Source organism: Myxocyprinus asiaticus, chromosome 33, assembly GCF_019703515.2.
Source record: "Myxocyprinus asiaticus isolate MX2 ecotype Aquarium Trade chromosome 33, UBuf_Myxa_2, whole genome shotgun sequence".
NCBI classification, from domain to species: Eukaryota; Metazoa; Chordata; class Actinopteri; order Cypriniformes; family Catostomidae; genus Myxocyprinus; species Myxocyprinus asiaticus.
The window spans coordinates 3,262,096-3,275,432 of record NC_059376.1 but is presented as its reverse complement, the minus strand read 5'-3'; the positions used below and the strand labels follow the sequence as shown (position 1 = coordinate 3,275,432).

Here is a 13,337-nt window from a genome sequence, read left to right as displayed (position 1 = left end):
CTGTCAACAAACACACATACACACACACACACAGAGTCTGCAAGTAGAAGATCTTATAGATATATACTTGGCCTCAGGATCATATTCTGACCAGATCCTCTTGAATTCATCTAAATGATGTGGCCCAAGAATCGACCAATCACGCGTCAGGTAGTCAAAGTTGTCCATGATGACAGCAACAAACAAATTAATGATCTGGGAGGGGGGGGAAAAGTAAACTGAGTAATGTAAACTAATAATAATAATAATATAAAATCACTGAGAAGGCAAAATTTTATAGACCAGTGTTGGGGAGTAAGTAACTAAAAGTAGCGACGTGACAAACTAAATATTTCTGTAGCATGACGGTAGTTCAGCTATTTTCACAACAGTGTCGCTTTGCCATTAAGGAGCTACATTTTCCAGTGAGTAGCGCAGTAGCGTCACAAAACCCTACATTTGTCACATTGAACTGTGAATGCAACAATGGTGTCGAGTGAGAAATCAAACACACTCACCTAAATTGTCCTTTCTCTATTATGTAATGCTGGGAAAACTGAATAATTGAAGTGAATTAGTTCTTTCAGACAGTTCATGTACATGAACTGGTTAAAATAAATGATTGCCTTATATTTAGTATTGGGAGCTATTGGGAACATCAATTAATTTTAGTGAGTCGGTTCATTTAGACTGTTTCATGTAAATCTATTAGTTCAGATTATTGATTTATTGATTCACTTGAGACCCACACAACCTTAAAGGACTTTTATTATTAAGCTAATTTAATGTCAAAAAGATTTGCATGCACAGAGTATGATTTTTCAAAGTGTAATAAATAAAATTGCAAGCGTAATTGTTTTTTTGTTTTTTTTTTGCATGCGCACAGTGTCAGGATCCTGCCACCTCCTTTTGCCTTGTTTATAGTTTTTTTGTGGCTGGATGCACTAGCTTTATTGTTTTTTCATTCCCATGTGCACTCGTGTCTGCTCTGTCTTGAGTGATAACCCCGCCCCCTTGTTTGTCATGTTATTAGTTTCAGTTACACCTGTCTTTCCTCATTACCCTCATGAATAACTATGAAAAATGCATGTGATTAATCACGATTAAATAATTGATTCAACTGACAGCACTAGTTTAAACTCTAGAATATTGTGCTGTACCAGAAAAGCACAGAGCATGTAGAAGCTGATGAAGTAGAGGATGGAGAAGGTGCTGCCGCAGGTCTTCTCCTCTCCAGGATTATAGTCCGATTCAGAGTCACACTGTTTACCAGGCAAACACGCCAACATGATCTCCTGCCACGCCTCGCCCGTCGCACATCTCACATATCACAAGAGAGAGAACGTGTATATTATTACAAATAATTATAGCTCATTGTTACCTTTGTAATTTATTTATTTTTATAAAGGGTGCTGATTGTTAATCATACTGTATTTTAATGTTACTGTACTATGTGTACAATATATGCACTACTGTTCTTTGACTTTATTTAACTAATGATGCACTGCTTTGGCAAAACAAATTTTGAGTTTTCGTCATGCCAATAAAACACACTGAACAGATTTGAATTGAAAATTTAAACTGAATGTAGTAGGAAAATATATACACATGCATGGACACAAACGCTCGTAATGCACCTAATCAGTGAACAAACCTGAAGAGCAGCAGCACAGATTGTGGAAACGTCTGGAAATTATTGTTACGATTAATACTGGTTCCATCCACCATGGCGATCTTCCCAAACACCTAAAATATATTCATAATCAATCAGAACACTGTTACGATAGCATTACACTACATTACAGCAGATGATGTTTACCTGCATTCCAATTACAGCATATATGAAGAACAGCATCGCTATGAGCAGAGCCACATATGGGAGAGCCTGAGAGAGACAGAGTGAGAGACATCAGCTCAGCTTGGCACAATACATGAGATTCTTGATGATAAATCGACATATGACATCATTGCACCTGGAATGACTTGATGAAGGTCCATAAGAGCGTGCGGATGCCCTCTCCTCTGCTCAGCAGCTTCACCAACCGCATGACACGAAACAGACGGAAGAATGTGATGGAGATTCTCGCGCTGTCCTCCGTGTTCTGACAGAACCACAGAGCATTCAACATATGAATGGAAAGCATTATGAATATGTCCATGAGGTGGTGACAAAAAAGAGCAAATGTATCTCTGTCACACAACACACATGGGCTTATCACACGTAAAGGAGTAGTTTAGCCAAAAATGAAAATTCTCTCATCATTTACTCAACCTCATGCCATACCAACTGAGTATGACTTTCTTTATCTGCAAAACACAAATACATTATTTTAGAAGAATATTTCAGCTCTGTAGGTCCATACAATGCAAGTAAATGAGTACACAATTTTTTGAAGCTTCAAAAGAACATAAGGGCAGCATAAAAGTAATTCATAAGACTCCAGTGGTTAAATCTATATTCTTTAATAGCGATATGATAGATGTAGGTGAGAAACAGAAAAATATTCAAGTTTTTTTTTTTTATTACAATAAATTCTCCTCCCTCCTAATGCGATTCACCAAAAACAAAAGAAGGACAAAATAAAAGTGAAAGTGGAGATTGATAGTAAAAAAGGACTTGATTCTCATCCACACCTTATTATATCGCTTCTGAAGACATGTATTAAACCACTGGAGTTGTATGGATTACTTAAATCATGCCTTTAAATGCTTTTGGAGTTATTCACTTGCATTGTGAGGACCTACAGAGCTGAAATATGGCATGAGGGTGACTAAATGATGAGAGAATTTTCATTTTTGGGGGAACTTTTCCTTTAAGTTAACTGTAAAGAGGAGGCGAGAAGCAGTTTTCCTGGTTCAGGTAAGGGTTTATTTTCTCTCTCTCTGCAGCACAAATTACGGTCTCCCAGTCTTTGCGTTATGCACAAAGTTAATCAACAATTACACACCGCTTCACAAAAATAAACTCTCATCATTTGTAATAAAAACTCTTTGCTTCTTGCTCGGGTCTGTCGTGCCCAGGCTCTCTCTCCCTCCTATTTGCGGTGTGTCTCTATTTATGCCGCTCTCCCCGTGCTCACTGAAATTAGAGGCAGGTGTTATACATAATTTAGCTCAGGTGTAAGCGCCCTTACCGCTTTTTCTCTCTCCGGAGAGATGCTTGACCACGCCCCCGCTGCCACATTAACCTAGTGTCGTTTAAATCCTACGTAAATGTAATGCTGGGTTATCTTGATAATTTACTCTGGGTAAGTAATTAATCCTGAGTAGTCAGGTTTTGAGATAACCCTGAATTTACGTTTCTATTTGCATATTTTCAGGCAAGTACAGCACACAAAGAGTGTAGCCCCATTCACACAGCCAGTGACACAGGACAACAAAGAGACATGTTCCCTTTCATTTTTAATGAGAACAGAGCAACTTCCAGCTACACGAGCGACAAAGAACACTGGCAACAAGATGTGGGCATGGCAAGTGACACGAAAAAGTTGAGAAAAGTTTAATTTTATACAAATGACGAGCGACATTAGGGAGTGACTGCCAATAGGAGCGAAGGCATTCAAGCCCACATCATCCGTCTGCTGTGAGAGTTAAAAGAAGTTAAAGTTTCTGTGAGCGATTTCACTGTTCTATATCATTTATCTGTAACCACATAAATGGATATGGCTAGTAAAATGATGTGTGGAAAACCGTGTCATACATTTATAAATTGTTCATCTTGTTCCATTGAGTGCTGCTGTAGGTTTAAAACACTCTCCCTTGCAGAATGTTAATTTTTAGAGGCAAGAAAACCAATTCCTTGTCAAATTAGTGTCATCTTTGTTTTACCGGGAGTATCACCTGTACTCAGCATTTCAAAAGCTACTATGGCCAGACGTGCAGGCCACCAATATGAGTGTGTGAATAGGGCAGTGTTTCTGACTTCATGCAGAGTTTGTGCATGCACTGCAGGCTTTGCATTCTCGAAAACAACAAATGCTTCATGATCAATACAAATAACGGACAAGATCTTCACTTCTAGTGATTTTTAAATAAGTAACAGTGTGGCTTATCCATGACTACTGCAGCTCCTGTGTGATTCAACAGGTCAAAGCAAAACCCACATTCATGAAGTCTTTAAACATCTGATGTAATGTCACAACTGCCTCTGATTTAACACACTCAATTTACAGGTTTGGATCTGTGTTATTTCCGATGATGAAGTACATAAAATGCAGTTATTATTTCTAATTAATTATTAGTAATTAGTAAATGTTAATGGTATAAGGAAATGTTGAATCTAATGTTGAATCTGTTTGTTGTTTAATCTGTTCTGCCCTCAAAACATTAATACAGAGATTTTCAAAACTAAACGTCCTCTCACTTTCAACTGCTTTTATTTTCAGCAAACTTAACATATGTAAATATTTGTATGAACATAAAAAGATTCAACAACTAAGACATAAACTGAACGAGTTTCACAGACATGTGACTAACAGAAATGGAATAATGTGTCCGTGAACAAAGGGGGGGGGGGGGGTCAAAATCAAAAGTAACAGTCAGTATCATCCTGGTTACTTGCGTAACCTCCACTTGACGTTGTGTCGATGTAGTGACACTAGGGGTCCCTATACAAAACGCCGCAACTGGCTGAACTGTGTTACGTGAACTGGCGGTGTGTGATGGGCAGACGACTGTGTGCCTCGTAGCCAGCGCACCAGGCCGACACGTAACCTCCCCAAACATAGTTATGAGTGTTGAACGGCCCTTTGGGGACAAGTCGACTACCCAAAAGATAGAGACAGGCTAACCCAGTCGTGGCCTCTTTTCCCCTTCATTTTTCCACTCCCTAAAAAACAAGGGGGATTATCCGACTGGGCCGCCAGGTCTAGCTGGGGGGTGTCCCTCCCAAGGGGAGGACACTGCGGAGACCACACCTCACTCAAAGAGGGGGGGATATTTAAGTGGAAAAATACCTCACATGGTCTTGCCAACCATGTGGAGAGTCTCATGGTAGATCCTACCCAATGGGGGAGGAGTTACTACAAACATGGAGACTGTGGCAGAGGGGGCTCTGCCCAAGGAAGACACAGTTTGCCAACAGGGAAATAAATTAGCAGAAGATATACATCGAATGGGGTTACCTTACAGGGAACCGCCACATGCGGAGCACCTACCCCAGAACAGGGCTCTTAGTTAGCACGTATACTGGGCAGGCAGCGAGTCTCTCTGAAAACTTGACTGCCACAGGGCTCGGAGGAAGTCAACCAGGGAACATAGTTTGTGAACACTACTGGGAATTAATGGCACACGTCTTCAGCTCAGAGGAGGTGAAAAGCGCTATGTGCAAGCGATTCACCCGGCCGGCTATCCCGGGCTTATCCGCTTGTATTGCATGCCACTACCTGGGATGAAACCGGTTCCACCCGGAGGTTGTAGAACCTTGCAAAGGTGTTGGGTGTTGCCCAGCCTGCTGCTCTGCAAATGTCTGTTAGAGAGGCACCCCTGGCCAGGGACCAGGAGGCCGCTACACCCCTGGTAGAATGGGCTCGTAGCCCTACCAGGGGCGGCACATCCTGGGCGTGATATGCCATAGCTATGGTGTCAATGAGCCAGTGGGCGATCCTCTGCTTGGAGACAGCGCTTCCTTTCCGCTGTGCACCAAAGCAGACAAAGAGCTGCTCAGAGATCCTCAAGCTCTGTGTGCGATCCAAATAGATGCGTAAAGCGCGCACCGGACAAAGCAACAACAGGGCTGGGTCTGCCTCCTCCTGGGGCAGCGCTTGCAGGTTCACCACCTGGTCCCTAAAAGGGGTCGTGGGAACCTTGGGCACGTAGCCCGGTCAGGGGTCTCAAGATCATGTGAGAGTAGCCCGGACCGAACTCCAGGCACGTTTCGCTGACAGAGAACGCTTGCAGGTCTCCTACCCTCTTGATGGAAGTGAGCGCAGTCAGGAGGGCAGTCTACAAGGAGAGTGCCTTAAGCTCAGCTGACTGCAAAGGCTCAAAGGGGGCTCTCTGTAGACCCTGAAGAACTACAGAGAGGTCCCATGAGGGAACGAGGCGCAGTCTGGAGGGGTTCAGCCTCCTGGCACCTCTCAGGAACCTGATGATCAGGTCGTGCTTCCCTAAGGACTTACCGTACACTGTGTCGTGGTGTGTTGCTATAGCAGCAACTTACACCCTCAAAGTGGAAGGGGAGAGCCGCCCTTCCAACCTCTCCTGCAGGAAGGAAAGCACCGATCCAAATGTGCATCTCTGGGGTCTTTCTGTCGAGAAGAACACCACTTAGTGAACAGATGCTGCTTAAAGGCATACAGGCGCCTCGTAGAGGGGGCCCTAGCCTGAGTGATCATGTCTACCATCGCGGGTGGTAGACCACTTAGGTCTTCCGCATCCTGTCCAGGGGCCAGACATGGAGATTCCAGAGGTCTGGTCACGGGTGCCAGATGGTACCCTGTCCCTAAGAAAGAAGGTCCTTCCTCAGGGGAATTCACTGGGGGGGGGGGGAGGCTGTCACGAGGAGCGTGAGGTCCGAGAACCACGTCTGGGTGGGCCAGTAGGGTGCTACCAGGATGACCTGCTCCTCATCCTCCCTGACCTTGCACAGAGTCTGTGCAAGTAGGCTCACTGGGGAAACGCATATTTGGAGGCCAGCTGTGTGCCAGCGCGTCTATGCTGAGGGGTGCCTCGGTCAGGGCGTACCAGAGCGACTCCAAATTAGCTGGACCACCTGAGGGTGGAGTCTCCACTCTCCCCTGAGGGTAACCTGCCGTGACAGCACGTCCACTGTAGTGCTGAGGTCGCCCGGGATGTGAGTGGCTCGCAGTGACTTGAAGTGCTGCTGACACCAGAGGAGAGACGGCGGGCGAGTTGTGACATACAACGAGAGCGCAGACAGCCTTGGCGGATGACATATGCTACCGTTGCCGTGTTGTCTGTCCGAACTAACACGTGCTTGCCCTCGATCAACGGCCGGAACCTCCACAGGGCGAGCAGAATTGCAAACAACTTGAGGCTGTTTATGTGCCAACGCAGCCACGGGCCCATCCATAAGCCGGCGGCTGCGTGCCCATTGCGAACAGCGCCCCAGCCCGTTTTGGAGGCATCTGTCGTGACCACGACGCGCCTGGAGACCTGCTCTAGGGGAACACCTAGAAATGAGAGGTCGGTCCAAGGGCTGAAGAGACGGTGACAGACCAGCGTGATGACCACGCGATGTGTCCCGCGACGCCATGCCCATATCAGGACTCAAGTCTGAAGCCAGTGCTGAAGCGGTCTCATATGCATCAACCCGAGCAGGGTGGCCACCGCTGAGGATGCCATATGCCCTAGGAGCCTCTGAAAAAGTTTCAGTGGAACTGTTGTTTTCTGTCTGAACGCCTTCAAACAGGCCAGCACCGACTGTGCGCGCATGTTCGAGAGGCGCGCTGTGAAAGAGACTGAGTCCAACTCCAAACCGAGAAAAGAGATGCTCTGAACCTGGAGGAGCTTGCTCTTTTCCCAGTTGACCCGAAGCCCTAATCGGCTGAGGCGTGAGAGCACCAAGTCCCTGTGTGCACACAACATGTCCCGAGAGTGAGCTAGGATTAGCCAATCATTGAGATAGTTGAGAATGCGAATGCCCACTTCCCTTAACGGGGCAAGGGCTGCCTCTGCGACCTTCATGAAGACACGAGGGGACAAGGACAGGCCGAAAGGGAGGACCTTGTACTGATACGCCTGACCCTCGAATGCAAACCACAGGAAGGGTCTGTGTCGAGGTAGAATCGAGACATGAAAGTACGTGTCCTTCAGGTCTACCGCCGCAAACCAATCTTGATGCCGGACGCTTGCCAGAATGCGTTTTTGCGTCAGCATCTTGAACGGGAGTCTGTGTAAAGCCCAGTTCAGTACTCGCAGGTCCAAGATTGGCTGCAACCCATTGCCTTTTTTCGGTACGATGAAGTAGGGGCTGAAAAACCCCTTCTTCATCTCGGCCGGAGGGACAGGTTCTATCGCACCCTTCCGTCCTGGGCGGACGCCTGGTGAACTGAATCGCATAGCCAAGTCGGATGGTCCGGACCAGCCATCGCGACGGATTGGAAAGTGCAAGCAATGCATCCAAGTTCCGCGCAAAGGGGACCAAAGGGACAATGTCGTCGGATGTACCGGCAGGTGGGGCCTCGCAGCGGGGCGGAGCTCGAGTTGCCACACCATGTCGTGGCCGTGCTGAGTCTAGGGACATCGAAGCACTTACCTGGCTCCTTGTGACCACCCCCTGGAACAGCCTGGGACGGGGGAGGAAGAGGCCTGTCTTTGCAACCCATGGAAACTGTCACATTAGGGGCGGATGTGTGCCACAGCTGGGCATGCAGGGGCGGGGAGGGACGGTGGTCGTGATGACGACTGTGCACACTGGGTATGTGACCCAGGGAAGGAGGAAACCGCTCTTTTGCTGAACTGTTGCGTACCGCGGCCACTTGGGCATGTGGCGAAATCAAATAAAAAGGCAACAAAAGATTCTCCACCCGGCCCTCCACTGGGGATGGAGTGGTCTTACTACCAGCTCCAATGCAGTGGGTTTTGTCGACCCTGGGTCGCCCATCTCTGAGGCACTTTGACGACCTTCGTGGATTCTTAGCGGCCGGCCGTGAGACGGGTGGCATCTGCTTCCTGCGGTGGGCTCCACACCGGGGCCGGGCCAAAGGGACGGGCTGCGGTGGAGCCGGTGCAGTCACCGCAGGGGGACGCCCTTGGCGACAAGCAGACGGGGTGCGGGATCTTGAGCCGTGCCAGGGCAGGATATGCCGGATAGCCTCCGTCTGCTGCTTCACCGTCGAGAACCGTTGAGAATAGGCCAACCTGGGAGATGGGGGCAGCAAGGAACCGTGTCTTGTCGGCCTCACCCATCTCGACCATGTTGAGCCAAAGGTGGTGCTCCTGGACCACTAATGTGGACATCGGCCGCCCGAGAGACCGCGCCGTGACCTTCGTCACTCAGAGAGTGAGGTCGGTCGCTGAGCGCAGTTCCTGAATCAGATCTGGGGCGGAACTACCCTTGTGCAGTTCTTTTAGCACCATGGTTGGGTGGAACTGCAGGAGAGCCATGGCGTGCAGGGCAGAGGCGGCTTGTCCAGCAGTGCTGTAGGCTTTGGCCGTCAGGGATGACGTGAACCTACAGGGCTTGGACGGGAGCTTTGGGCGTCCTCAGCAGGTGGCGGCACTCTGCGGGCATAGGTGCACCGCGAGCGCCTTATTCACCAGGGGAATCGCCGTATAGCCCCTGGCCGCCCCACCATCGAGGGTAGTGAGGGCGGGGGAACTGAGAAATCGGGACCGGGCAGTAAAAGGTGCTTTTCTTACGAAAGCAAGCCGCAACTGCAACGTTGCCATGGTCATGTTCTCGCAGTGAGAACATGAACCTTCCACGAACGCTGCCTCCATGTGGGTCACACCCAGACACGAAAGACAGCGATCGTGACCATCTGAAGTTGAGAGGTAATGACTGCAACCAGGAATAACACACAATCGGAAAGGCATCTTTAAAAAGACGCGTCTTTAAAAAGACGTTCCGTGTGTGCCGCTCTTTTAGAGAAATATACTCTTTCAGAAAAATATACTCTCTTTTTTCTGCCGAAGCACCCAGGGGCGTTATCTGCAGTGCACCAGTGCAGAGGAGGGAGAAGCCACTGAAATGTGCCATCAGATCCAGCAGAGGTGAATGAACAGTCATGAGAATTCAGCTCAATGAGCATGACCGTTCGGCTCCGAAGAGAAAATCTGAATGAGTGGTTGCATACCAGCTCCTTTTATACCCGTATGTCTGGGGGAGTGGCATGCAAATACCATTAGCCAGTTTTCACTGGCCTTTTATCAAAGACCAGAAGTGTTTTGGGCTCCCAAGAGTGACCCCTAGTGTCACTACATCGACACAACGCCGAGTGAGTGACAGATAGGGAACTGGTGTGACCACCAGCTGCATTAAGTACTGCAGTGCATCTCCTCCTCATGGACTGCACTAGATTTGCCAGTTCTTGCTATGAGATGTTACCCAACTCTTCCACCAAGGCACTTGCAAGTTCCCGGACATTTCTGGGGGAATGGCCCTAGCCCACTCCCTCCGATCCGACAGGTCTCAGACATGCTCAATGGGATTGAGATCTGGGCTCTTCGCTGGCCATGGCAGAACACTGACATTCCTGTCTTGCAGAAAATTATGCATGGAACGAGCAGTATGGCTGGTTGCATTGTCATGCTGGAGGGTCATGTCAGAATGAGCCTGCAGGAAGGGTACCACATGAGGGAGGAGGATGTCTTCCCTGTAACGCACAGCGTTGAGATTGCCTGCAATGACAACAAGCTCAGTCTGATGATGCTGTGACACACCACTCCAGACCATGACAGACCCTCCACCTCCAAATTGATCCCGCTCCAGAGTACAGGCCTCATGTAACGCTCATTCCTTTGATGATAAACGTGAGTCTGACCATCACCCCTGGTGAGACAACCCCACGACTCGTCAGTGAAGAGCACTTTTTGCCAGTCCAGTCTGGTCCAGCGAAGGTGGTTTTGTGCCCATAGGCGACATTGTTGCCAGTGATGTCTGGTAAGGACCTGCCTTACAACAGGCCTACAAGCCCTCAGTTCAGCCTCTCTCAGCCTATTGCGGACAGTCTGAGCACTGATGGAGAGATTATGCGTTCCTGGTATAACTCCGGCAGTTGTTGTTGCCATTCTGTACCTGTCCCGCAGGTGTGATATTCGGATGTACTGATCCTGTGCAGGTGTTTTTACACGTGGTCTGCCACTGCGAGGATGATCAGCTGTCCTTCCTGTCTCCCTGCAGCGCTGTCTTAGGCGTCTCACAGTACAGACACTGCAATTTATTGCCCTGGCCCCATCTGCAGTCCTCATGCCTCCATGCAGCATGCCTAAGGCACGTTTATGCAGATGAGCAGGGACCCTGGGCATCTTTCTTTTGGTGTTTTTCCAGAGTCAGTAGAAAGTTCTCTTTAGTGTCCTAAGTTTTTATAACTGTGACCTTAATTGCTTACCATCTGTAAGCTGTTAGTGTCTTAATGACCGTTCCACAGGTGCTTGTTCATTAATTGTTTATGGTTCATTGAACAAGCATGGAAAACATTGTTTAAACCCTTTACAATAAAGGTCTGTAAAGTTATTTGGATTGTTACAAAATTATCTTTAAAATAAAGTGTCCTGAAAAAGGGACGTTTCTTTTTTGCTGAGTTTATGAACAAGAAAAAACGATTACTTGTCATGAATTTCCCAGGAATCTGTGCCATTTGTACCTGGCAATTTCAGGATTAATATATATATACAGGATTAAAAGGCACATTTCTTACATTGTGCAAAAGGAGAAGAGGAATGTAATATATATATATATATATATATATATATATATATATATATATATATATATATATACACACACACACACACACAGACACACTACTGGTCAAAACTTTTGAAACACTTGACTGAAATGTTTCTCATGATCTTAAAAATCTTTTGATCTGAAGGCATATGCTTAAATGTTTGAAATTAGATTTGTAGACAAAAATAAAATTGTGCCACCATATTAATTTATTTAATTATAAAACTAAAATTTAATAATTAAAAAAAAAAACTTTTTGAAATTGATGACTTAGACCAAATAACAAAGAAAAGCAGCCAATAAGTGCCCAACATAGATAGGAACTCCTTCAATACTGTTTAAAAAGCATCCCAAGGTGATACCTCAAGAAGTTGGTTGAGAAAATGTCAAGAGTACATGTCTGCAAATTCTAGGCAAAGGGTGACTACTTTGAAGATGCTAAAACATATCACAGTTTAGATTTATTTTGGATTTTGTTTAGTCACAACAAAATTCCCATAGTTCCATTTATGTTATTCCATAATTTATGACTATTATTCTAAAATGTGAGGAAAAAAATAAATAAAATAATATATATATATATATATATATATATATATATATATATATATATATATATATATATATATATAAAATAAAGAATGAGTGTTTCAAAACTTTTGACTGGTAGTGTATATATATATATATATATATATATGTGTATATATATATATATATATATATATATATATATATATATAAAACAATTACTTTTCATGAATTTAATCATTCCCAGGAATCTGTGTGGATGGATGGATGGATGGATGGATAGATAGATAGATAGATAACCCCCTTTTCTGCTTTTGCACAATGTAAGAAACGTGCCTTATAATCCTGTGACCCTAAATATGGTTGGATTGTTGTGTGCATGCCTGGTACCAAACCTTCAGCTTTGTGGTCAACAAACTTTTTTTTTTTTTTTGGTGGCCGATTCATAAACTATTATCCACAATCATAAATACATGTGCTTACAATGTGTTAAATATGTGCCATCAGCACTGAAACTGTGCTGCGTCTTGAGTATTTAAATTAAGTCACTGTCTTTCCTTTTTGCACAAACAAGCCTCCTTTCAATGTAAATTAGGGTCATTATAGATTCACAAAAATTTAGATCTAAAATTAATGAATCAAATAATGATCAAATGATGGAGAAGAGCATTATAGCCTGGCATATATCCAGATGTGCGGTGTAGTAAACCACAATTTCAGCATGTTTTAGAGATGATTTATGTATCTGGATCACAGTGATGAAGTATAGTCCCGGCAGGGTGTGCCAAATACGGTGGTTTGCGGCATCCTCCGCTATATAGCGCTCAGAATCAGCACTGCAAAATCGGAATTCCGCCTGCAAATTGCGCTGTGATTGCGTGCTAATAAATAGTGCATTTACTGTCTGAAACTCATTCTAAGTGAATTCCCCCAACAGTGTTCCAGTAATATCAAAAACCGAAGACAGCCGCCTCATCAAAGGTATGTGTGAACTGTGAATATAATGAAAAGTGTATAGTCAGTCTATTTGTGCCGGTGGCTCAGAAGCAGATTTGAATCTTTTTAGTTAGATTATGTCAACATTCGAACTGTGTAAGGAGACAGTTTTTCACTAATATTTATGTTGATAAATAACTAGTCAGTCACTGTGATTTTGACAATTTTGGAAGCTGGTCTGGTATAAATGGGCAATAATGATTGCAGAGTGTTGTTGTAATGACGTCACAACCAGCCCAGTTTGTTGAAATTGTAGAAATTTCCTTCTACTCAATTCTGACAAAACAGAGGTCCTAATTACTGGTCCAAAAACCTCTAAAAAATAAGCCGCTAAAATATAATTTGAGTCTCGATGGATGTATTGTTACGTTGTCTGCTACAGCGAAGAACTTATAGTAGGTGTTATATTTGTTTGTATACCAGTCTGTCCTTTGAAAATCAAATTTCTAATGTTTTTAGAACAGCATTCTTCCACCTC

The 13,337-nt window shown here is 45.3% G+C and overlaps 1 protein-coding gene across 1 annotated transcript in view; it reads right to left on the bottom strand.

Annotated features, from left to right (window-relative positions):
• Positions 1-13,337, bottom strand: part of cacna1db (calcium channel, voltage-dependent, L type, alpha 1D subunit, b) — a 203,019-nt gene that overhangs the window by 38,032 nt on the left and 151,650 nt on the right. The window contains exons 32-36 of the mRNA XM_051670137.1: positions 1,953-2,081; positions 1,799-1,864; positions 1,634-1,725; positions 1,140-1,299; positions 68-195 (exon numbers count right to left, since the gene is read on the bottom strand). Of these exons, the coding sequence (XP_051526097.1) occupies positions 68-195; positions 1,140-1,299; positions 1,634-1,725; positions 1,799-1,864; positions 1,953-2,081 (575 nt within the window). The remainder of the gene's footprint in view (positions 1-67; positions 196-1,139; positions 1,300-1,633; positions 1,726-1,798; positions 1,865-1,952; positions 2,082-13,337) is intronic.